Source organism: Drosophila innubila (assembly GCF_004354385.1).
Source record: "Drosophila innubila isolate TH190305 chromosome 3R unlocalized genomic scaffold, UK_Dinn_1.0 2_E_3R, whole genome shotgun sequence".
NCBI classification, from domain to species: Eukaryota; Metazoa; Arthropoda; class Insecta; order Diptera; family Drosophilidae; genus Drosophila; species Drosophila innubila.
In genome coordinates, this window is record NW_022995380.1 from 16677982 (window position 1) to 16703426 (window position 25445).

At 40.1% G+C, this 25445-nt stretch overlaps 7 protein-coding genes across 14 annotated transcripts; 4 read left to right on the plus strand and 3 right to left on the minus strand.

Moving 5' to 3' along the window:
• Positions 1 to 142: 142 nt before the first annotated feature.
• LOC117790752 (importin-13) lies at positions 143 to 4054 on the plus strand. The gene is made up of 9 exons (XM_034630297.1): positions 143 to 447; positions 514 to 681; positions 742 to 1070; positions 1131 to 1812; positions 1897 to 2496; positions 2568 to 2765; positions 2826 to 2963; positions 3036 to 3595; positions 3660 to 4054. The coding sequence occupies exons 1-9, from the start codon at positions 283 to 285 to the stop codon at positions 3751 to 3753; spliced, it is 2934 nt and encodes a 977-aa protein (XP_034486188.1). The 5' UTR covers positions 143 to 282; the 3' UTR covers positions 3754 to 4054.
• Positions 4055 to 5543: 1489 nt separating this feature from the next.
• Positions 5544 to 15889, minus strand: LOC117790753 (serine/threonine-protein phosphatase 2A 56 kDa regulatory subunit gamma isoform). 7 transcript variants are annotated; one of them, XM_034630304.1, is made up of 9 exons: positions 15759 to 15889; positions 13971 to 14445; positions 13081 to 13258; positions 9546 to 9742; positions 9149 to 9483; positions 8846 to 9076; positions 8383 to 8775; positions 7669 to 7948; positions 5544 to 5837 (listed from the first exon to the last, which is right to left on the minus strand). In XM_034630304.1, the coding sequence occupies exons 2-9, from the start codon at positions 14250 to 14252 to the stop codon at positions 5835 to 5837; spliced, it is 1899 nt and encodes a 632-aa protein (XP_034486195.1). In that variant the 5' UTR covers positions 14253 to 14445; positions 15759 to 15889; the 3' UTR covers positions 5544 to 5834. The 7 variants fall into 7 exon arrangements, with proteins under 7 accessions (XP_034486195.1, XP_034486189.1, XP_034486193.1 ...); XM_034630298.1 differs by lacking the exon at positions 5544 to 5837 and adding an exon at positions 5992 to 6619; XM_034630302.1 differs by lacking the exons at positions 5544 to 5837; positions 15759 to 15889 and adding exons at positions 5992 to 6619; positions 15569 to 15716.
• A 371-nt stretch (positions 15890 to 16260) lies between these two features.
• LOC117790759 (ubiquitin-like protein 4A) lies at positions 16261 to 16906 on the plus strand. The gene is made up of 2 exons (XM_034630311.1): positions 16261 to 16419; positions 16481 to 16906. Exons 1-2 carry the CDS (start codon positions 16372 to 16374, stop codon positions 16808 to 16810), a joined length of 378 nt encoding a protein of 125 aa, XP_034486202.1. The 5' UTR covers positions 16261 to 16371; the 3' UTR covers positions 16811 to 16906.
• A 23-nt stretch (positions 16907 to 16929) lies between these two features.
• Positions 16930 to 17949, plus strand: LOC117790757 (peroxiredoxin-5, mitochondrial). Its single transcript, XM_034630309.1, has 3 exons — positions 16930 to 17091; positions 17260 to 17394; positions 17467 to 17949. Exons 1-3 carry the CDS (start codon positions 17002 to 17004, stop codon positions 17794 to 17796), a joined length of 555 nt encoding a protein of 184 aa, XP_034486200.1. The 5' UTR covers positions 16930 to 17001; the 3' UTR covers positions 17797 to 17949.
• LOC117790758 (nuclear cap-binding protein subunit 2) lies at positions 17884 to 18673 on the minus strand. The gene is made up of 3 exons (XM_034630310.1): positions 18554 to 18673; positions 18275 to 18492; positions 17884 to 18204 (listed from the first exon to the last, which is right to left on the minus strand). Exons 1-3 carry the CDS (start codon positions 18599 to 18601, stop codon positions 18006 to 18008), a joined length of 465 nt encoding a protein of 154 aa, XP_034486201.1. The 5' UTR covers positions 18602 to 18673; the 3' UTR covers positions 17884 to 18005.
• Positions 18674 to 18757: 84 nt separating this feature from the next.
• Positions 18758 to 21286, plus strand: LOC117790754 (protein TAPT1 homolog). Of its 2 annotated transcripts, none has more exons than XM_034630306.1 (3): positions 18758 to 19048; positions 19110 to 19717; positions 19854 to 21286. In XM_034630306.1, exons 1-3 carry the CDS (start codon positions 18841 to 18843, stop codon positions 21039 to 21041), a joined length of 2004 nt encoding a protein of 667 aa, XP_034486197.1. In that variant the 5' UTR covers positions 18758 to 18840; the 3' UTR covers positions 21042 to 21286. The 2 variants fall into 2 exon arrangements, with proteins under 2 accessions (XP_034486197.1, XP_034486198.1); XM_034630307.1 differs by having other exon boundaries at positions 19113 to 19717.
• Positions 21287 to 23282: 1996 nt separating this feature from the next.
• On the minus strand, positions 23283 to 24102 carry LOC117791141. Its single transcript, XM_034630809.1, has one exon. It carries the CDS (start codon positions 24012 to 24014, stop codon positions 23400 to 23402), a length of 615 nt encoding a protein of 204 aa, XP_034486700.1. The 5' UTR covers positions 24015 to 24102; the 3' UTR covers positions 23283 to 23399.
• Between the last annotated feature and the right edge of the window lie 1343 nt (positions 24103 to 25445).

A 25445-nucleotide genomic window follows, 5' to 3' on the forward strand; every position in this document is an offset into this window, starting at 1 on the left:
TTATCTTCTATTGAGTTTTTTGCATTTTTAAATTTGCAATTCTTATCAGTGATGGCCGGCGATATCGATATTATTTTAGCAGAGAACCCATCGATATGTCCCCTTCGTCGATATTTTTCAGCAGACTCGTTCTTATCGATATTCTCGATTCGTTAAACCAATTGGCCACCCCTAGGCGTTGAGAGCTAATTTTCGCATCAAAATAAAATAAATAAAAACGCCAAGTCCTGCTACATTTGCTGGACTTGAGCAATTTGGGCAGCTTACAAGTAGTGCTCGAGCATGGATCTAGAACAACCCATCGATATTGCGCGTCTGGAGGAGGCTGTATTGGTCTTTTACCGTTCAACATCGCAGGAGCAGGCAATTACACACGAATGGCTGACGAAGGCCGAGGCCAGCCCCCAGGCTTGGCAATTTTCCTGGCAGCTGATGCAGCTGGGCAAGGTTATATCCATTAGCAGATCTAAATGCGCAGCATCTATTAAATATTATTGTTTTTATTTTACACAGAGTCAAGAGGTGCAATTTTTTGGCGCAATTACATTGCACTCCAAGTTGATGAAGCATTGGAACGAAGTTCCACCCGAAAGTCGAGAGGAGCTGAAACAAAAGATATTGGAAACAATTGTGCAATTTGCGGCAGGACCAAAACTGGTCCTCAATCGACTCTGTCTAGCGGTAAGTGCCCAACTCGAAAAAAAATCAAATATATATGAAAATATCCAATTGTGCCTTTAGTTGAGTGCCTATATTGTGCACATGCTGGAGGATTGGCCCTGTGCCATTGAGGAGGTCATCGACACATTTCAGCGACAACGCATTCCGAATGTCACCGTGGATGTGCAGCTATGGATTATGCTGGAGGTGCTATTGGGCATACCCGAAGAGGCGCAAATCATTCATACCTCCGTCAAGCGCGTCACATTGCGGGCAGAAATGGGCAAGCGTGTGCCGCTCGTGCTGCAGACGGTGGAGACGTATTTGAAGCGGCAAATGAACACCGAATGGGATGCCGAAGGACATGGCAATATGTTGCGTGCAATCAAGTGTGTTACCGTCTGGATTAGGTGGGTTACTCATAGAACACACAACGATATCCACATCTAAATATTTTTTAACTTGTGCAGGAACATTGGCTACTCCATTGAAGAATGCGTCAGCATTTGCGCGGTGCTTTTGGAGCTGGTGAACAAGTGTTATTGGCCCTGCATTCGTTCTGGAGTTGGTTGCATGTCCGCCGACGAGAACGAGCTGGCCGAGACCTGCCTAAAGGCAATGGTCAGCATCATTGTGCAACCAGATTGTTACAACTATCCCAAGACAGCGGCAGTGCTCATTAAGATGTTTTTGGACTCACTGTGCGAAATCACAAAGGTGGAATGGAAACGGGACAATGATAATGAGGACATTATTGTGCATATCTACATGTTGTTTGTCTCCGCTGTGGAACGTCACTCCGGGCTGTTTCTTAGTGGTATTACGGCCCTAGATCCAATGTTAAATGCCATTTTTACTCGCATGGTACACGAGATACTGCAGTGTACAGATAAGCCGGGTATTTATCCTGTCGAGGAATCATGCAGCACCATGGCCTTGGCCTTTTGGTATATGTTGCAGGGCGATGTCTTTGCCATGCCCATCGAGGAGGAGAAGCTCAAGTGCTGGGAGCACATAAAACCACTCTATGCTCATTTAACCACCATTCTAGTACGCAAATCCGAGCAGCCAGATGAGAACTCCATTGACAAGTGGAACTCTGATGATCTGGAATGCTTTCGATGCTATCGTCAAGACATTTCCGATACTTTTGTAAGTGCTTTCTCCCCCACCGCCACCGCAACACAGTTGCATTTAATATTTAATATAATAATAATATTTATCATTTTTATGCAGATGTATTGCTATGATGTGTTACATGATTATATTTTGGAGATACTGGCCGCCATGTTGGACGAGGCAATTGGCGATTTACAAACGCATCCCACCCACTGGACTAAACTGGAGGCATGTATCTACTCGTTTCAGTCGGTTGCCGAACACTTTGGCGGCGAAGAGAATCGACAAATACCGAAACTAATGCGCGTGCTCTCCGAAATACCCTATGAGAAGCTAAATGACAAGTTGCTTGGGACTGCGCTGGAGACTATTGGCTCCTATTGCACTTGGTTAATGGAGAATCCAACTTTTATACCGCCAGCTATAGATCTGCTGGTGCGTGGTCTCAACTCGACAATGTCGGCACAGGCAACGCTGGGCCTAAAGGAGCTATGTCGCGATTGCCAATTGCAGTTAAAGCCGTATGCGGAGCCGCTCCTCGACGCTTGCCAAGCTACACTCAGCACAGGTCGCATGAAGAACTCGGACTCTGTGCGTCTCATGTTCAGTATTGGCAAACTGATGAGTTTGTTGCCACCGGAGCAGATTCCCAAATACCTGGATATTATTGTCAGTCCCTGTTTCGAGGAATTGCAAACCATTTGCCAAGCAGGCGCAGTAAGTGAATCCTAAGCGAATGCTAATCCATTAAATTGTATCTTTATATTGCTCTTCATATCTAACAACAGAAGACACCAGCGGCACGAATACGCACAATTTTCAGGCTCAATATGATCTCGACTCTTTTTTCGTCGCTTAACACGGATCTTGACGATGATTTCAAGGATGTGCATACTGTGCAACCCGTTCTATTGGTTATGCAGAAAACTATGCCCATTTTTCGTCAGATTGCTGAGCTGTGGGTGGAGGAGATCGACGTCCTAGAGGTAAAATAACAAAAATAAAGATAAGAATTTGTACATTACCATATTCATTTATTTCCACAGGCCGCTTGCAACGCATTGAAGCATGCAATTGTGAACTTGAGAAGCAGCTTTCGACCCATGCTGCAGGATTTGTGCTATTTTATTGTGGCCAGCTTTCAGACCCGTTGCTGTGCACCCACCTTGGAGATTTCTAAGACGGTGAGTTAGCGTATAACCTACTCTGATGAATTCTACGTAATTGTTCCGTTTGTTTCTTTTCCATTTGCTTAGGTCATTATCATATTCTACAAGGAGGAGAGCTGCAAGCCATTGATGCAACAGCTGCTCTCGGAGTTCGTGGTGTACAGCTTTAAGCTGTTTGAAGCGGTACCACAGCAGAACTTTTCTAATATATCAGACACCATGGAAATGTTCTTTGGCTGTCTCACACAAATTATTAAAAAGGTGCCCCAAGTGCTGGAGGATAAATCGTTAGCATACGATCGTCTCATCTATTATGCACAGCATTCGATGACGCTACCAGAGAATGGTCCCATACGCGCCGGCATACAGTTTGTGACTCACTTTGTGATGCAATCACGCAACCATCTCCATATGGCAGAGGTAGTCATGGCTAATGGCGAGCAGATCATGCACACGGCCATGGTTTGTGTTGGCTATATGACACCGCGACAACAAGTTGAAAAGTTTGCCGATTTATTTCTGGCCATTAACAAAAAGTATCCGGCTGAAATGGTCGTTTGGCTTAAGAATGTTATGTCAGTACCCAATTTTCCCACTGAGCTGATCAGTGATGCGGAAAAGGCTCGTTACGTCTCCCTGATCATCAAGTGAGTAACAAATATTGTTCCAGCGCATTCCTAACGTTCCTAAATGTTTCTCTTTGATCCACAGAGTAAAGGTCAACAAGCGATTGCTGCAACAACACCTCAATGAGCTGGCCATTAAGACACGCGGACTTGTACCGCTCCAGGTTCCAGTGAATTAAGCAGAGGGATCCTAAGCTCAATGGCCAAATCTCTAATGAATTAACGTCCTCTTTTCGTAATTAGTTGCTAATGAATGTAATTAAGCCGCTCTGTAAATGTTCCTTGCTATTAAGTTTTTTTTTCTTATGATGTCAAATATTTTATGCTAAGATCGGGCAGGACAAATGATACTTTTTACCTGTATGGGAGTAGCTTTTAGCTTATAGAATGATATGATGTGTTAAAAAGGCTGTTTCTTGACATGATTTAACTTTTATTCATAATTTTACAAAAATTACACACATTTGTTTATGTTTTATATGCCTTTGATTATAAACTTTTTCCATTTTGTTTTTAGTCTTGTATAACTCAAATTTTGTTTTATTTTCTTTTATTGAAAACTTTGATTTTTCACCGTTTTCCTTTATAGGAAATTTTGTTTTACCTTCACTTAAACGATTTTATCAAACTCTCATCTCTTCTTATTGTTCTTCAACTTCCATATGTGTCTATTATGCCAAAAATATGTAAATACATCTCTATATATAATATATATATGTGTCTATAACTAAATGAAGCCTTTCATTTTCTTGGCCTGTACAGCACTTGGTAGTGGTAGCAAAAATTCTTACCAATTTTTGCAATAAGACTGCTAGAATAGTTGGAAAATATTTTTACTAAGTATCCGTGCCAGGAACCAGGACTTTTGAATATATAGAATGACTGTTGTGCCTTTAAACGGTTCCCAATCACAATTGACTGACACGGATCCAATATATATATATGTATAATATATATATAATTACATAGAAATAGTAGCTACGACCAGCAATAGTCCAAGTCTGTGTTTTTTGACCCCATTACCAGAGTTAATGTGGATGATATATGTATATTGATGATCAAGCGATTATACATACTATTGAGAAGATGGAGCAGTTGGAGTACTCGAGGTTTTCCTATTAAGTGGCAATGCCCGAAACTTACAGAGAACAATATGTTTCAATGTACATTTCTTTCTAAAGGAACATCTGCTTATAAAATACTTGGAACCCACTCGGAATAGCTCCTACCAAAAATAATGATGTCTGGGCCAATATTCATATACTCTAGTTCTCTCCCCCAATAGGTGATACATACAAAAAATACATTCATAAATATAAACACACACATGAATATACATACCAAATTTGTTTTCAACAAATTACAATACATATGTATACGTATATAGTATAATTAAGCTGCTAATAATAAGGTAATCGCATATAATATAATAACTATAATTTATTACGTTCCAGCCCAAAGTATGGACTGTCTCTGGTTAAAACATTTATCAGTGACTTGACGGTACAGAAACGACAAGAAAATTGCACTAAAGCGAGCAAATCCAAATAAAAAAAAATTATTGGTCGTATCAAAAGGATTCATTAACTGGAAAAAACTAAATAAATGAAATGTTATTATCAAGGCTGCAAACCTTTTGTTTTTTAATTCTGTTTGGATAAAGTTTAAATTTATCGTTATTAAAGACTTTGATTTTGTTTATAAATATGGTGGTTTATAAAAAAAGGATTAAGCAGATCAAAATATTTTTTTGTATTTAATTGCACAAATTATTCATAGGCCTTGGAGATTGCAGCCTTGATAAGTTTTAGTAATTTAAAGTCCCCTGCGATTACAAATAGTTTTTCTTATATCGTATCTTGTTTTTCCTGCATTTATAAATAAATATCAAAGTGCATCAAGAAACCCATCAATCCAAGGGTTTTTTGTAGCATTTAATAAGCTCGGTATATTCTATTTGTATTGTATGTTGATTTACTATCGTAACTCTACAACTGAATACAATGTTTTGTGAATCAAAACGATGACAAGTGCTGATTTGGATTGCCCACAAAGTGCATAATAGTTCTTGAGTTTCGTATACCGCTTGGGAACGCCGGGTAATTGTATGCTTGAGTATAACATCTATAACGAAATAGTTGTACACATATATTAATGCATTTATATGGTAGGCTTTATATGCTCAATCAAGGTGGTAGATCTTTCTTACGTCTTAAGCTTACACAATGTCAATTCAATAACTGTACAAATTTTGTCGAATTCACTGAAATGGTAAGAGCATAATGAGTCCAAATTATTCAGAGATAATGCGGCAATTACTTAGATGCATGCAAGAACAACAAATGGAGTGAAAAGTAAGGTGGATTTTCATGCATGTTTTCCATGGGGAAACTCAAAAAGCAGACATACAAGCTTGATTCAAGTTTCAAGTTTCGGGGCTTTAGCTCTTTATTAGCTGAAACTTTGCATGTTTAATTCTTTATTACTTTTATTTATAGGTATTATTGTATATTTTTATTATTTGCTTTGATTTTGTATATATGTAAATAATTCTATAGAAATCGTGTGTTGCCACGCTCGAAAAGGCCCCACGGCAATGCAAAACATACAAACAATAACTGATACGCCAGCTTTTCATTATCATCAGTATCAGTATCATTAGCATCATCATTATCAATATATATTCAGCATCATCCAGCCCCCTTATCATAATAATCATCGATTAGAAATATATATATATATAGTCGTATTTGTTTTTCTTGTGTTTTTGTGTATGCGTATATATCTGTATGTGTTTTTGTTGTGTGTTTACACTAAAAAGAACCATTTGCATTTGCATTTGCGGCTGTGCCAGCGTGAGGACCAGCCCAACGACGGGGGGTGCAGAGGGGAGTTGGCCTAATAGTTGTTTGCATCCGGAGGCGGCGTTGTCAGGTACTCATCGGGTCGCTTATGCTCGATGAGGGCGCGCACGGTGCCGCTATCCGAGGGTAGATCGGATTTTCGTCGGACCAGCGGCTTCTCCTTGTTCCGTCCACCGCGAATCTGTGAGTAAGCGGAGCGTAATGCAAACGTAAAAGCATTTAAAAGTTAGGGGCTAAGTGCCCCTATGAACCCACACAGAGATTATCGATTACGAGTACGATTACGATTACACAAGTGTGCGACACGACACTTGACAATTGACAGTTACAAGATCTTAAGATGTTATTTAACCGGTGTTCTTGTTGCGTGATTTAAAGAGTGGGTGGTTTAGTTAGTTGCCGGGGCACCGCATTTAGGAAAATAGCACACGACTACTTAAATATACACAACATACATGTATTAGCTGTGTTTCAACATCTTATATAGTTTTTTTTTAAGGAATGATGAGAGATGGTAAAAGTATATAGATGGAACTACAATTTAGAATTTTGTTTGGACTTGTATATACATTTTTGGTTTTATATCGATTGAAAAGCTGAATTATGTTATTATTTATAGTATTCTTTGTCAGAAAATGATAGTGCACGCTAACTTAATAACTGAATATTATTTAAAAAATTTGAATTTTGTCATATGGTTGGCCGTTAACTGAATGATAAACTAATCAAAGTGCATTCCGGTTTGTATATGTACATAGATGATAACTGGGTCCATCGTTAGACAATATATCTATAGTATAATCGAAAATGTTAGTAAACTTATATAAGTTATTAGATTATCGCTTAGTCAAAAACATTCAGTTGGCCGTATATACTGTAGTATTTTAGAAGAGAGTGCAGGATATATAGTGTAGGTGTGTGAGATAAACCAATAAATAAGTACACATATATATATATATATATAGATATATATTAAATAGATACAGATACAGAAAAAACATGTATTTATAACTGACATGACATGAGTGCGATTATTGTTTGTAACAGGCATTCTCATTCGTACGTTCGTTCGTTCGATTAGTATTAAAGACAGATGGTTGAAGGATTAGCTCGTTGGCGCACACAATCAAGTTCACGCATTTGCTCACACGCACCCTAATACACACACAAACATACTGTGTTCAGTTAGTAGTTGTGTAGTGTGGTTAGTGTGGCTAAGGCTTGTCTCACCTCTCTGGGCTCCTGATTTGACTGCTGCTTCAGAGCCGCTTGCGGCCTTGATTGCTGCAGCAGCTGCTGTTGCTGTTGTTGTTGCTGCAGCTGCTGTGACTGATCAAGCTTATCGTAGGTTAGATCACAATTCTCATTGTATTGATCATACAGTATTTGACTATCGGACATTTGCAGGCAATCGCTGAAGCGTCGCGACTTAGTCCACTCCGGATTGGTTTTGGCCAAGCTCTCCACCTGTTGCCAAAGCTCTTCGCGCTGGCTTAGCTTTTCCCGTTCCCTATAAAAATAAATACAATTAATTGTATTGTATAAACAAAAATAAAAATTTGTAAGACCAAATTAGAAAAGAACGTAATCAAAAATATTATATAAGAAATCTAGCGATTTTACATTTACTATAACTGCTTAATATATCTGTTATTTTCTAGAAGTACTCTATAAGAAACCAGCCAAAAAAAAATTTTAAGTTTAAAAATGATTAAGTATGTTATGACTTTTGAAATTGATTAGCATAATTTGAAAAGGAAATCCAAGCGGAGTCGGTAAAATCAAAGCCATTTTTATAAATTAAATAAACTATAAAAATCCTAACTTTTTAAGAGTACCTAAATGTTTTTCTTATTTAAGTTTCCTAGCTTTTGATTTCTAATAACATCATTATTTTTGTTTCTTAATTTTTGATCTATGTTGTAGTAATTCGATTTATCTTACATTTGCTTCTCTTGCTTGTAGTTTTTGCTGCACTCATCAAACAATCGCTGATTCATCTCCATGAAGAGTTTAAGTGCATTGTAAATAAGTCCGTGTATGGTCTTGTTCCAGTGTGTCTTAGAGTTGCGATTCAGCGCCGGAAACATAATGGGCAGTATGACCTGCGAGTTGTCCGTTATCAGCGACATGATGTACTCATTGTTCCAGTAATAAAGGGCACGTTCTGCCACCTGAAAGTGTGGCGAGGAGACACACTTGGATATCTGGCGAAACAGGGGTATCATAACCTTTTGAAATTCAGCCGGCTCAATTACATCGAGCAGCTCTTCCAGCTCATTCAAAAACATCACCTCCTTGGGACTGTGTGTTTTGGGCCAAAACTTCAATAGACTTCTGCAATCAGGCGAGAATGTTGCCATAGTTAAAAATTGTATTTGAGAAGAATTTGTAATTGTTTACTTACTTTATGACTGCCTCGGACAAACTGGGATCCTTCTCAAGGAACTGCACCACACAATAGGTCAATTGCGGATGGTACACGGAGAGGCTCTTGGCTTTGTGCAATGGCAGCAATACCTTAAGTAAAAATTGTTTGTGCTCCTCCTTGAGCGGTAAAGCAAAGCCGTTAATAATGCTACCTAAAATTTCTAGCAGCTCTGCAATGCCATTATGATGTTCCGTTTCATAAATAAATCTGTCGATAAATGAGTAATTAAAAACAAATAAATCATTGATTCTAATAAAGAATTAAAATTTTGTAACCCACCTGTAAAACACGTTGTTGATTTGCTTCCTAATAAATGCCCTCAAGCCCAGGAATTTGCCATAGATGCGATGTAAAACAGTCTTAAGGAAATCACGTTCACGTGGATCCTCTGAATCGAATAAATCCAACAGTTGTAATACAAAATGATGGTCGATAAAACGTTTTGCAATATTTGGCTGGAAATCGGGCGACTCCAGGAAGCGCAAAATTAGCTCATAGACCAATTGCAAATGTGGCCAAGATGATTCCAATGTTGGCTCATCCTCTTCTGGATCGAATTCGGCCCCATTGGGATTTGACGAGGGCGGCAATGTCCGAAATAGATTCACTGAAAACTATATTAATAAATTAGATTATTTTAGTTAGCTAGCGACCGTTTTAGTTCAATTGATCTTACCATATTGATGGCCTCCGGGTAGATAATCTCTGTGATGACACCATTCTGACTGGACAGATACTCGACCATCTCGTGGAGGGCGGCGCGTTTGACCTCCTTCCATTTGAGATCGCTCAGCGGTTCCGAGAAATCGAACAGAGTGCAGCATTGCCGAATCTTCTGCAGGAGCAGCTCCTCCCGCTCCGTAGCTGGCGTTTCTATGAAGGCAAACAGAATCGAACGAGTTAAATAGTTGCATTTAATTGCAGTGTGTTAAAACGATAAGATGTTAACTTAAAAAGCTCTACAAATCGAACGATATCAACAACTAAAAAATTGGACAAGAAACTGGAAACTGAAAAAAGCAAGCGAAACTGACAAAACTGAAAAAGTCACATAAATTGATCTCTAAGAAGCTAAGGAGGAGCGTAATCAATAGCAACCTCGCAGTGGCGGCAAAGCCAGCGCAGTTGATGCGTTCGGTGGCAAGTGAAACAGATTCCGATCGCGTGCGCGTCCTGGACTGCCCGTCAACTGTTGCAGGGTCTGCGGCGACGACAGATTGTGGGCCATGGCATCGCCATTTTGGCGTAGAGTCATCGATGATGATGCAGATGCACATGATGATGATGTTGACGCCGCCACAGTCGCCGCATTGCCGTTGCGCTGGCCAATGCCCAAGGATATGCTAATGCCACCGACCAGATTCTGTGCCACCGTTGTACGCAGCTGCAGCTGCTCCTCGGTTCCCACATCGCTGTTGTTGATGATGGTGGTGTTGGTGGTGACGGTGGTGCTGCTGCAACTGCCGCTGTTGCTGCTATTGCTGCTACTGCCAGTGGTTGTTGTTGTTGTTGTGGTGGTGGTGGTAGAGTTGTTGGTGGTTGTGACGGTGCTGCTACTGGAGGCAGCAGCATTGTTGCCAACACTTTTAGTGGCATTCAATATGTTCTTAATGGCCGCGGCGGCGCTCACGGGTGACTGTTGGGTGATGATATTGTTGCGTTTAGCGATTGCGTGATTTTGATTTATGAAATGAGTAGAGCAGAGAATTTCATTCATTATGTGTAACAACTCTTGTGTCTGCTGTCTCGTTGTATCTGTATCTGTGTCTGTATGTGTGTCGTGTGTGTGTGTGTGTTTGATAGATAGATAGAGATTCATTTGTGTATGTCAATTGCTGCAAACCTTGTTGCTGGTCGAACTGGCTGAGCAACCCGATGTCCCAGATGCCGTGCTCAGCAACGAACTGGCTGTGGTTACCGCCGAGAAGTGTTGTGCCAATGTGGATACCAGCGACGTTCCGCTGCCACTAGCTCCCGTCACAGTTCCCGCTCCTGATCCACTTGCTGTTGTGCTGGACGTATTCTTTGCATTGGACATAGCTGCAGTCGCTGTTGTCGATGGTTGCACATTCGTCGTGGTGGACGATAGCGACAATGTCGAAGATGTCGACGATTGTGAGCCAAAGGGTGATGAGGATGCAATTAACGCTGCGGCAGCCGAATTTGCACCACCGCCGTATGTGAGCGCGGATAATGAGCTGGACGCCGAGGAGCCAGCTGCGCCAGAAGCCAGCGAGGATGAGGCACCCTGCGACAGCGATGACAGCGCCGATGCTGATGAATTTGAGCTAGTCGATGATGATGATGGCGATGATGATGATGCTGTGGTGACATTAACGGCACTTGCCTCCGGTGGCGACAGTGGCATTTTACGTGACTGCAACTCAAATTTGGCCTTTAGCTCCTCAACGCTGCTGAACTTGAATTTGCTATTATCGCTTTGACCTCTCGACTCGTCCACGCCGTCGTCGTCGTCGTCGTCAGCCAGCTGATCTAAGCCACTGTGAAATGATGGCGACTTGGGTATTCGTATGCCACCAAGGGCATAATAACCGGCGGCGTTTGCTGCCGATCCCGATCCCACTGCGGTTGCTGTTGTCTGCTGCTGATGCTGCTGATTTGCACCTGTATTGTTGTTGGCAGTCGTTGTTGGCTGCTGCTGCTGTTGCTGTTGTTGTTCCTGCTGCTGCTGTTTTTTGGGACCGTTAAGTTGGTTACCCGTCAGCAACATAGCACCGATGACCATTTCATTAGTGCCGCGCTTGGTTTAATGGCAGCGCAATCGAAACGCATCGCATGAAATTACACCGCGCACTTTGGCTTAATGTTCTCTTCTCGTTTGCTAATTGCGACACTACAATTCTCACTATACATATATATATATATATTCTCTAACAACAACAAACAACGACACTATCAAAGCTAATATCGCTTTTTTTTACTTTGTTTTATGGTACTTTTTTTTGTGTGTTTGCGTTCTAAGCGTAAATTATGTATAAAGCATCTGTAATGGGAATTTCAATATATATATTATGATTTATTTATGTATGTGGCATGTAAATGAGAACGAAATGGAAATGAAAATGCATAAATGGAAATGAAAATCGATAATTAATAAACGACAACATTGCTGGAGGGGCAATAGATAACGAAATTATATAGATTCAATATATACTCTCGATGTCAAGCAACTTTATTATCCACAATTCTTTCTAAACACTTACGATTTTCTATCGAGCGAACTTAACCGGTTTTTGCACTGTCTAACAGTATTGAAGCTCTTGTAACGGCATTTGCACACCCAGCAACAAAGAGAAGCTCCAACTTGTTATTTTGTTGCTGTAAAATGTTGCTGCTGTGCCAAATTATTAATTAGTTTGATTTTTTTAAAGCGGAGCTGTCGCAAAGTCGTGTTGACTGCGGAATAAATTGCTAAGGGCAGGCAACAGGAAAAATCAATAACATTTGCCGTGGGCGAGAGCAAAGGAAAGAGAGGAAAGAGACGAAAACGAAGAGAGTGCGAGACACGGAGCGGAGAATGCGCGCAACTGCAAGAGAGCTCCCATATCTAATTGCTACGACGACAACAAAGAAGTCCAAAATGCCAAAAAGGCAACAATTTGAATGCCAATGGCAAACGTTTAAGTAATTAGCAAGTGGGTAAGCCATAAAAGCAAATCAAACAAATGGATGTGATATTTATACTGACCAAGGGAGCGATAGAGAGTGGGAGAGAGAGAAGTATAATAAGAGCGCAAGTGTCAAAAATGGGGCGGTAGGCGAAACCGATGTACATGTGCTTATGTGGATGTGTATGTCTGCGATAGTGTTAAACAACCCTGCAAAATAGTCATCACTCACTTGACCTTTGCGAGCTTGCTTAATAAATAAATAAAACAATAAACATAGAAACTGTAGTTCAACAGCTGAGCGACATATGCAAATCAAATATCAACAAAGGTACTATATATTAATTATCACACATACAGACTTATGTATAATTATAACTTGTGCATATAGTACATAAAGTAATTCTTTTGACACAGACAAAAGTCACATATTTAATTTTAATATCAAATACAATTAAATAAATATAGAAATAGAGATCCAAGAGATCTCAAAATAAAATGCAAATAACAATATTAATTTGCTTGTCAAAATAATTACTTGACATGCTGTACGCAGATAGTTTACAAATTATGTTTACTCACTTTCATTGAGAGGACTGAGCGCCGTCAGTTCACAGTTCTTGGAGACATTGTAACGGGTGCTGCTCTGTCGCTTCTCTTTGCGCACAAGCGGTGTGGTGGAAAGGTTTAGACCCTTGGTGATCGGCGTGGGTGGCGGTGCATCTCGTGGAGGTGTGCTGTCCTTGTCTGTCTTGTTAGCCTGCAATTATTAAGCACAGCAACTGTCAGAGTGAAGGATGCATTCTATTCTTCAAAAGGGAGAAAAAAAGAGAGCAAGAAAAATCGAAACAAAACTAATAATACCCAAAACAAACTCAAACCAAAAAAGAAAACAAAAAACGGGAAACATTTACACTCCAATGACATGGCACCTTCTTGTTACCTTGGTCTGTGCAAATCCTTGACGCTTTAGTCGAGCTGTCGCCTGTGGGGGGTTCTGTTAGTCTCGAGTTTAAATGTAAACACTCTGTACACATACATTGAGTACATGTACTTGGTATTACATGCATTGAAAATAGATTCTCGATTTCTATATCGGTTTTTGATTTAGCAGGCAAACATTGTGAATCTAATTGGAATCGATCATTTGTATCGTGTGTATACACTTATACATAAAGGCGGGAAAGCATTGGCGATGATAAGATTAGATATGCATTGGTGCTTTAGGGTTGTTGCCACAAGGAAGTCTATAAGTGTGTGTGTGGGTTACGAGGAGACTAGCACACAAATTGTTCTATAATTGACGTCAATTACTTAACATGCTCTATTTGGTCGGATTGTTGATATGCTTGCTATTAATTGAATTATTGAATATATCAATAATACGATATTAACATCCCAACTTTTGTATATCGTGTTTGGAAGAACACTAAAGGTTACACATTGCACAATATGAAACATTTATTACTCACCTCGCTATTGTTGGGAGTAACAACAATGCCGCTGGTCACAACGATGGGTACTGCTGCTGCTGGCGTTGTTGTTGTACTAAAGTTACTGCTATTCTCTTTGATACCGTTAGTGGCTGTTGTGACTTTTATATTATTGTTAATTGTGGCCGTTTCGTTTTTAGTGGACGCTTCTGCTGCTGCTGCTGCTGCCGCTGTCACTGCTGGCTCCGATGATGGCACCGCCACTGCTGCTACTGCTGCTGTCGGGCTTTTTGTTGCTGTTTCTAACGCGTCGTTATCCATAATACGCTTTCAGCTTTATCTGCAGCTTTATATTGTACTGCTTCTGTCTCTTTCTAACGCTTACCAACCCAACAACAGCTGCGACCGCACACAACAAATAAGAGTTTGCAGATTCTCTTTCCTTTTTTCTTCGTCTTTCTCTCTATTAATTGATTTGTATCTGACAATTACAGGCACAATTTAAAAACCACCGCTGTGGGAGTGTTGAAAAGAAAATCAACGTAGCAAAAACAAAATTAGAAAGAAAAAAAATTAAAAACAACATGCAATAAAATTACCGATCAGCCTACACATACACGGACACAAGCACACAAACACACACACATATGAGCAAGCTTTGCGAATAAAAGGGGGGGAAAAGAGAGGAAAAACCGCTAGAAGTGCGCACTTGGCCTGAAGTCGAAGTTGTCACACGTTAATGCTTTGCGATGGTTTTAAACACAGCGAATCCGGTTATAAACGCTTTTAAACACATCCAAGAGGTTGCACTTGATCAGTCCAAGAATAAGGCTTCCGATACTACTACATATGTAAAAACTCTATGTGCAGAGTTTAAAGTTTTGCAGAGATTTTGCCAAATGGCCACGGATGAACAGTTCAGATTTTGTTGATGATAAGGTGACGGAGCTTGCAAGCGCGTTAATATACTCTCATACCATTTTTTGCTTTTTCACGATTCAATCGCAGAAAATAAATACAAATTCCAAAACACACAGACGCAATGCGACACAGCAAGCAACAAGTTGCGAAGTAATGGCCGTCGATCAGAGTTGCCAGACTCAGAATTCATCTTATTCCCATGCGAATGTCAAGTGTGGACAACATTTGTTAGCATTCTTGCGGGTAAAGGGGAGGCTCGGGGGATTGCTGGGCCTTTACATACCACTACACAAATATTGTTTAGAGCAATCCAAATATATGTAAAAGACATGAGCAATATTTTCAAACACTCATATACACTTTGTATGTCACCTTAGCGCTCGCGGAGGGCGACAGCTCTGCTAACAAGAGGGAATAGAGAGAGAGAATAAAAATAAAATGAATGTGTACTATGCATAATTAATAGTTGCAGCAGGCAAGCCAAACAATAATAGATATGTATGTATGCAAATAAAAAAAATCAACTGTGAATGTCAAAAGGGGAAGCGTTTAGGGTTGGGCAGGAACTGGTGGAGTGTGGGGCTTCTATTTACCGCCAGAAGCTGCAAGAACTTGTTCAATTTGCCTCTGCTACGATTTAACATCAAATATTTTGCTGATTAAGGATGTTTCCGGGTTTTTCTTTTTACGTAAAATGCGAATTCTTACACACGCACATACAAATCACTCGCAATCGCACTCGCACAGTTTTCTCGTTAATTTACTGAAGCTCTCGAGGCTATGGCTATTGCTGTGTGAATTATTTGCGCTTCACTTTTGCGCTGCAATTTACTCTTTTGATTGTGAATTTCACAAGGTTTTCGCGCAAATCACAATTTGTTATCAGTATTAGGGATTCTGGTTCACCTTTTCTTCAATAACACTTAACATCAATAGCTAGTATATTTATAATTAATTATTTATGTAAAATATTATGTTCACGCAACGTCGCTGCTGTATAGAAATAGTGCTGCCACACCGTTCAACAACAGTTACCAGGGAAAAATGACGAATTCCCGATTTAACGAATGTCAATTTTTTCGATACATCGATGGTAGTCGTAAATTTAAAAATTTATACAATTGTTAGATTAAAGGACGTGCTTAATTGTGAAACATGTAATTTTTTTTAAATTAAAATTATTGTCTTCTTAAAACAAGCGCCAATTGGCTAAGGATCGTTCAAGCTTATCGATACACTAACAGTTATTCAAGTTGAAAAATGTATACTCTAACATTAAAAGTCAATTACCAATTTAAACTTAACTATCCACGATTCAAGTTGTACATTTCAAGTTCATTTTCAATATCTCATGATTCGTGTTGCTTAAGTAAAATAAAATAAAAAAAATATATAATCCAACTGCAATTGATACTATCGATATTCTTGCAACCCTAGTTTACGCTGCAGATGGCAGCACTGTCATGCAATTTATTTTGTTTATAATTAATTTTTATCCAACGTTAACGAAAGAATTGCCATGCAAATTACAATAAAGGTTCTTAAGGGCAAAGATTGTACACTTGAGGTATGATGTGCTTATATAAAGTATTATTATTTAAAACACCAATCACTCTTATTATAACCAGGTGTCACCGACGTCCACCATTCAGGAGTTGAAGGAAAAAATAGATGCCGCACTGCAAATTCCCGCTACAAATCAGAAGCTGCTTCTGCTCGGCCGGCCACTAAGCAATGACCAGACAATTGCCTCGTATCCAAATATCAAAGAGGGCACTAAGATTAACCTAGTGGTAATGAAGCCTGGACTACGTGATTGCATATACCGTGCCTTCCGCAAATTCTACACGGAAGCTCAATCCGAAAGGTTAACCAACGAATTCATGACCGATTTCGAGGCGAAACTCAAAGAACAGAGTCTGGACGATTTGGAACGCTTTGCTGAAAATGCTCTGTAAACAGATTGACGCTGAAACCAAAACATATACTTGATTTGATTGTTTCCAAGCTTTATTATAGTAAAACAAAAATACATGACTGAGTTTCCACTTTTATTTCCATTTTTTGTTCGGCATTATCTGCAACAGCCTGGCAACTCTACGATTTTGCATAGACCTAAAATCAGGTGTGAGAATTGTCAGTGTCAGAAATGCAGGCGTGCAATTTTCTTAAACGAGTTGTTAACTCTACGAAACCAAACGTACGCTCTTTTTCCAGAACACTTGGAGCCATGGTCAAGGTAGATACGTAAAAGAGCAATTAAAAATCTATGCATGCATTTGCTGCAATTTAGAAATTACATAAGCATAATAGTTTTGCATAAATATTGATTAAAGCGGAAGAGGCATAACAAAGTGCAAGGCCATCATCAAGGTTACTCTATCTATATTTAATATATATATTATAGGTTGGAGATAAATTGCCATCTGTGGACTTGTTTGAGGATTCGCCTGCTAATAAGATAAACACCTCGGAGCTGACAAATGGCAAGAAAGTGATATTCTTTGGTGTTCCTGGTGCATTCACCCCAGGCTGCTCAAAGGTGAGGAGTTCATTGCCGATACTACTTGAGTATATTGATTAATTTCGATAATAAAACATGCATTTATTCTAGACCCATTTACCGGGCTACGTAACTTCCGCAGACTCACTTAAGGCTGAGCAGGGCGTAGATGAAATCGTTTGTGTCTCCGTTAATGATCCGTTTGTGATGTCCGCTTGGGGAAAGCAGCACGGAGCAGCTGGTAAAGTGCGTCTGCTGGCTGATCCGGCTGGTGCCTTCGCATCGGCATTGGATGTGACCATTGATCTGCCACCGCTGGGCGGTGTGCGCTCCAAGCGCTACTCCATGGTCGTACAGAATGGCGAGGTTAAGGAATTGAACGTGGAGCCTGATGGTACCGGTTTAAGCTGCTCGCTGGCCAACAATATTGGCAAGAAGTAGATGCCAATAACGCATATCTCTAAATATTTGCTTGTAGGGAACGAATCAAGTAATCATTAGTGCCGTGGCTAAACGCCAATATATCGCAATTTCAATTATACTTATATTGGAACAGAACTATGTAGAAAATACACAATATGCGATTAGAAAAAACTATGTGTAATGCTTGCTTTAATATCTAGTGGGGGGCTGATCTGTTTACATTAACTTTAGCGGGTATCCGTATTGGGCACAATCTTCTGAGAGAGAAGTTTGCCGTATCCGCCTCGACCGGCATCATAATCTGTTCTATATTCGTCGCGCACTTGTCCGCCGGTTTTGCCGCGTCCATATTGGCGGCCTTCAATGAAGCCGGCATCCCAGTCCACGCGAATCAGTCGGTCGTCCAATCGTGTTCCGTTTACAAATCTGCAATTAACATATGGAAAAATTTGAAATATAACGATGTCGTTGTCGATGTGGCTGTGCCAAGTCAAACCTCATGGCGGCTTCCGCCTCTGGTCGGGTGTAGTATTCAACGAAACAAAAGCCACAAGGTGTCTTCTTGTACTTGTCCAGGCCCATCACAATAAGGCGCACATCGCCACAGCGGGAGAAGAGCTCGTGTATCTGCTCCTCTGTTGTGTAAAATGATAAATTGCCGACATAAAGTGTGGTCGAGTCACGCAAAGAGCGTTCCTGCTCCGAACGTGAGCCCTGCAAAAGAGAAGCGAGTGAATCTAATACTGTCGGTTTAAGTAATGCAGTTTATGCTTACCTTAAAATGCTGATCACGATAAGAGCTTAATTCTACGGACGCAGTCATGTTATTGATGAATTTAATAAATAAAACACGAATCCGATGATTTTTCTTAAAAGTAATGACAGTGTGCACACACCATAAGAAGAATAAATACGCAAACCAGGGCTGCGCTAACAAAATAAAACTCATTTTATTTGTTAGGTACACACTGTACGCCAAATAGAAACAGCGTAGCAAAACAAAATATAATTGGCTGCCAAAGTGACAAAGCAACACCGCAAACAAAAGTGTAAAAGTTTTAAATGCATAATTCACAAAATACCAGCGGCAATAAAAGGCAGCTGCGTTTTCGTGGTGACGTCAGCGCCTCTACAAATCGCATAGAAGAACTGCAAAACGAAGATAATCAAAAACTACCAAAGGCCAAACAGCCAACTCCTCAGGATGACGTTGGCGTTACAGCAGCTGCAGCAGCGGCAGCGGCAGCGTCCCAGCAGCGCCAACAAAATGGTAAGTACTAAAAATAATTCATTGATTTAGTAAATAAAAGCTGGCTTTCGTTTTGCCCCAGCAGCTGGCTCAGAGACAAGCACTTTTTACGACTTTTTCAAAGTGGAAATGACACGCGGATACATGCTGGAACATGATGAGGAGCGCTACTCGGCACGTCGTCAGAAGATCTACAGCTTCATGCGCATACCGCGCGATCTGGAACGCTTTATGGTCTACGGCATTATGCAATGTGCCGACTCCTTTCTCTACATACACACGTTTCTGCCAGTGCGATTTCTGCTAGCCGTTTGGTCATTGCTGACACGCACTGTGGCACGGATTTTCCGTCTGCGTGGCAGCGGACAACGATTGTTATCACCGGCAGAAATATGTGATTTGCTCAAGGGTGCCATTTGGATCACAGTAACGATGATAATGCTGCTTGTGGACACAAATCGCGTGTACCACATCATTAAATCCCAATCAATAATCAAGCTTTACATATTTTATAATATGCTGGAAGTTGGCGATCGATTACTCTCTGCCTTTGGTCAGGATACTATAGATGCTTTATTTTGGACGGCCACGGAACCAAAGCACTCCAAGCGAGAGCATTTCGGAGTTCTCACACACATTCTCTTCACGCTCATCTATGTGTTCTTGCACAGTGGCCTCATAATGTTCCAGGTAAGTGATGACGATGGCGAACTTTTATTATAGAGAAATCACAACATTTGAAATTAACAGAGAATTAACGCAAACTTAGAACAATCGAATTCTTATCGCATTATTTAAAATTTCAAAACGCCTTACGCTTTTGCAGGCAACCTGTCTCAATGTCGCTGTAAATTCAAACAATAAGGGTCTACTCACCATTATGATATCGAACAATTTTGTGGAGCTAAAGGGTTCAGTGTTCAAGAAGTTCGACAAGAATAATCTCTTTCAACTAACCTGCAGCGATGTGCGTGAACGTTTCCATTTGTCGGTGCTGTTGTTCATTGTCATGATACAGACCATGAAGGAGTTTGACTGGAGTATTACACAGTTCTGTGTAATGTTGCCCGACTGTTTTGCGGTGCTTTTTACGGAGATCCTTATTGATTGGGTGAAGCATGCGTTTATCACGAGGTTCAACGAGTTGCCGGAGAGCATCTATCGGGAGTACACGACAAGTCTGGCTTATGACATGACACAGACACGTCAGAAGCACGCTTTTTCGGATCACTCGGATCTGGTGGCGCGTCGCATGGGCTTTATACCATTTCCTTTGGCTGTGGTGCTCATCAAAGCCATCTACACGGCGGTGTCCTTTCACAATTTAGCCGCCTGGCTGCTCTTTCTGCTGGCGTACTTATTTGCATTGGGTCTGCGCATTTGCCTGACTATTTGTGCCCTGGGCAAGGCGTGCAAATTGATGAAGGAACATCAGACGGAAAGGAACAGCTCCACGCCCAGCAGCATGACCAATGTGCCTGTGATCGGAGCCACAGTTGGTGGTTTCTCTACTTCAAATGTGCAGTTGCTCAATAACAATAATATCAACAGCACCGCCAGTGCAGCATTTAAGCCCACAATTATCTCAACTGCTGCTCCACAGACGGATCCAAATATGAACTTCTCACGCATCACAGTCACGTCCACGCCCAAGAAGGCAGCCAGCGAACAGGAGTTGGATGTGACGAATTCCCTTGAATTGGGTGCCACTGCGCTCTTTAGCAACAGCGATGTAGATCTAGATGATGTGTGCCTGAACGAGCAGGTGACCAATATGAATCCAAATGCAGGCACCCAAGAGGTCTATCAGGATGAGGAGCTAGCACGCAGTGAACCGGATTTTCTGCAGCTAAGCGATGCGGGCAGCTGCGAGATCAACGCCAAAGCACAACAGGAGCGTTCCAAAAGGCTGACTAAGCGTACCCACAAGCGTTCCGAGTCGGAACCGTTCATTGGCCTGCAGAGTCTTAACGAGAAGCCATCGGTGCCTGGTGCTGCTGGAAACTCAACGTAGCCTGGTCTGGATATTTATTTACTTTATTTTGCTTGTGGCTAATGTAAATCGCTTGCGTCCAATGTGGGGTTGGAAATACTTGCTTGGGTATTGTCCTATATAATGTCTATGTATGTGTATACCTAACTGATACGGATTTATATGTATTGTTTAATTTAGAAACTATGATTATGTTCGCTTCTATAAAGTTGTCTTAATTACTCCAGAATATCCTTCCATGTCATGGTAGGTTTCATTTAAAAAAAGTCTTTGTTTTTATTGTATGTAGGTAATCAACTAAAAAAGGCAAGTTCAAATTGAACCGCCTGAAAATGTTAAAACCTATCGATTAAAGAGAATTTCTAACCCTAATCGATCAATGAGACAGCTGCTGCTAATAAACTGTGAGCTAACAGTCACTTAACATTAACATAGATTTGAGCAAGAAGCGTTGGGCAAAATATATAACATACTTTCTTGAGCGGATCGTGATTTAATTAAACAGTTTGAACTTTTTCGAAAAATTGAATCGTATTACAGCATAAATCTGATAGTCGGAAAAATGCTTAATTTCCGCACCATTTCAGCATAACCTTTCAATTTTGTTGACGACTTGTGCGTAGGCTGCTTTGGGCAATTTCCTGGACTGGAAAAGTGTCCTTTTTGATTTTTTTTGGAGGCACGGAAAACACTCCAGTGTCAGTTTAGCCAATCTTACGATAACTCAGTGGACATGTGGAAAAATTAAGCACAAATTTGCTTTCTTGCTTAACGCAAACAAATTTGTTTTTGTGGCCTGTCGCTGTTGGTTTCATGAATGAAAATGACTTTATTTACACGCGTAGAAAAATCAACAAGCTGCAAATAGCGTGCCTTCAACCAGCAAACCAAACCCAAGCAAACCAAGCAAAAGTCATCCCCTAGCGGGAAAGCACGCGCGTGTTCACACACAAACAAATACACACGTACATACATTAACATTCAATTTACCGCTACACACGCGCTGCTCTCTTGGGTGTATCATTTTTATGAATGAAATTCTACGCTGACCTTGAGCGTAGTTACGTCAGCGGTTGACTAGGGGAAATTTCATTTTCATTCCCTTCAACCCCGCCAAAATCCTTAAATGCGCATGTCACTCGAATACAGTTTCTCCATGCTTCGAGTTCGAATGGGGCTAGATTTCATTCATAAAATGATTTTCGGCATTCATGAATGGCTTTGGTCAAATCTGTTTTGGACCCCCTACTTTTCAAGGACACGCGTCGCTTGCCGACTAGGCGTCCTTATTGATTTTTCCAATTTTTTTCTTTCCTTATGAGTCGCGCCATCTTTAACTTTGTTAGACAATCAAAAGAATTTTGATGTTGCATACTTTTCGGCTGGCTAAAGTTATTTCCTTTTTTTTTTTTCTTGAAAATGTGGGCGATTTGAAGGCTATCAGAAAACCTATATTTATTAGTGTATAACTTGTATTGTCTGTGGTCTTTAATTCGATTCTTCTCTCCTTACGTTGCATAATACATCAGACAGCTTATTGGTTTTTGAATATGATAAATGACCAACGAATTAAATGAATGTTTGTCATTTTAGGGCAATTCAGAGAATGCATTGTTCTCAGTAGTTTTGAATATTAACTACATAAATCAATCAAGCAAAAATCAATATATTTCAAACCAGTTTTCAAACGCACGCTTCTTTAAATCACATTTTGCGCTAAATTGCATTTAAAAGTGTTTATAAAAGCGTTTAACTCAAATTTTAATCAAACAAGACTCTGACTGTTACAAAGTTATTGATATTGATTGAGATTAACTATTGATTAACAGTAAATTGTGTACATATTCAAATTAGTTCGTTATAACGTCAAGTGATCCATTAAGTTTTAATACGCATAGATTTTTACTTAGTTTAGGTAGTTTGAAATATACTTTACTGCGCCAAAAAGCTGTCTCCAAACGCAATTTCCGGCCGGCTGGTGTGCGTTAAAAATAGCCTTGAGTAAGGCAAGCAAAATGGAAAGTGAACGCGCAGTTTTATGAATGAAAAAAGCACCCAAGTGTACTACCCGTACCCCTTCTCACCGCTTACAAGGCAAACTTGCACAAGTTGGGCGGAAAACTTTGGGCAGTGGCAACGGTTTGCCTTGCTCTTGACTGGCCTTAGCCCATAATTTATTGATTTTCTAGAGTCAGGACGGCGCACGCGCTCTTCGTTCCTGACAGCTGCTTATCTGTGGCACATTGTCGTCACATTGAGGGCTTTGGGATCCATAAAACTGTTGCGTCACTGACGTCATACAGTCAGAACTTTAATATTGCGTATATGTTATGTTAGTAAAAATATACAAAAATTATAGAAATTATTGAGAATTTGAATTTAAATTGGAATTTGAGTGCCACGAGAAAAATCATTGAACCATTCATATTTTTCAAGACGTGAATGGAACATTTCGCCCAATACATAGAAACGAACAGGTACATAATCTTCGTCATCATCCGCTTCATTGGGCTGTGTAGTGTTTGGCTCCGATCCGGACAGTAGTACGTCGATAACAAGAATGCCATGGAGCAGATAAGCAACTCCACAGGCTAGCGAGCATACCGCCTGGGATCGCATATATTCAAAGAATGGATGAACTGGTTTTTCCACACCTTCATTTTGCAAACGCATTATGTACATCATATGAAAGTCACTCTCCGCATTCTCCAGCGTCATCAGTGAAATGATAATATGTATAACGAAGCCGCAGAGTGTCCGTACAACCTCCTCGCATATGGAATAGTTGTGACCCGTGCAGATATTGATACTGGCACACAGCGTTAATACCGTGAATATATAGAAGCATACTGAATAGAAGTAGTGATTGATCTGCTTGAGGATCGGTAGAAAATCCAAGGGTTGCGTTAAAAAGCCACGTATATGAAAGTACATGAGCAATACGTTGAGTACAGATTCCACCGTGTAAAACAGAAAAAGCACCGGTCGCAACATTGTTCTTGATCTGATCTTATTCTCTATCTGTACATATGTTTGTGCGAGTATATAGTATCTTTTTAAAATTTGTTTTTGTTGGTTGTGTTTTGTTTTTGTTTTGTACCCACATCCGACAGATTTTGCACAGAATGTTTGACACGCTTTTGTTGTGTGTAAACCGTCTGGTCTCTGGATTGCTATGTCAGTTGAAAGTGCTTCGCTCATCATAAAAAAAAAACCACTTCACATTTGCCCCGTTGCCAATGTGGTTGTTGTTGCTGTTGTTGCTGTTGTGGTTGGTCTTGGTCAGAGACAGTTGCTTCTGTCTGCGCCGCTGAAAACAGTAGCAACATTTTGCTGACGGTTTGATGTTGTTGACGGCCTGTTGACGGCGATTATGTTGATGACGCGCAAGTCCCAAGACCGCAACGAATTTACGCGCAATTCTCCTCCACATCTCCTTCATCTCGAGTGGCAAGCGGTAAGCATTTGTACTTGTATTTAAATGTACACCAATAACTGTACCGAAAATGTTAGAACACTTGACAGCCACCACAATATACATACATATATGATTATTATTTACAGTATAGTACATCCAAAAATTAAATATAAATGGAAAATAAACCAAATAAAGATTTTAGCTACTAAATAGTACTTTTTTGTCTTTATCAGGGAATAACACCGGAACTGGTACCGGAACCGTTAACCAAAACTAACCGTTTCATTTTTAGTACCGAAACTGAAACCGTAACCGAATGAAAATTCTCTGTCAAGAACCGAATACCGAAACGTTTTTACCGGTACGGTTGTGGTAAAGTTGCTAGGTCAAAGAGTTGTCCAACTTCCAACCGTCATAACTTGATTAAAACTGAATAGATTTTCAAGCGGAATGTCATTTTATTCATGATTTGACCTCTAAATTCATTCTGTATTAAATTATTGTTCATTCAGAAAATTTTATATTTTTTCGATTCTAAGCCCTCTATCATCTAATTTTCCATACCTACCCCTTGACATTTTTTCAAAAACTTTGATCTCTCATAACTTAATCAAAAATTAACCGATTTTCAAGCGGAATGTCATTTTATTCATGATTTGACCTCTAAATTCATTCTGTATTAAATTTTTGTTCACTCAGAAAATTTTATATTTTTTCGACTCTAAGCCCTCTATCATCTAATTTTCCATACCTACCCCTTGACATGTTTTCAAAAACTTTGAACTCTCATAACTTTATCAAAAATTAACCGATTTTAATCGGGATGTCATTTTGATCATGATTTGGCCTCAAAATTCATTCTGTATTCAATTTTTGTTCATATCGAAATTTTAATTATTTTCGACCAAGATTCGAACTCGATGCTAAGGGTCCCCTTGAAATTTCGAAAATTCAAAATTTTAAATCTCAAGTTTTCACTTTTAATCAACTCCCTATATCGTAATTAG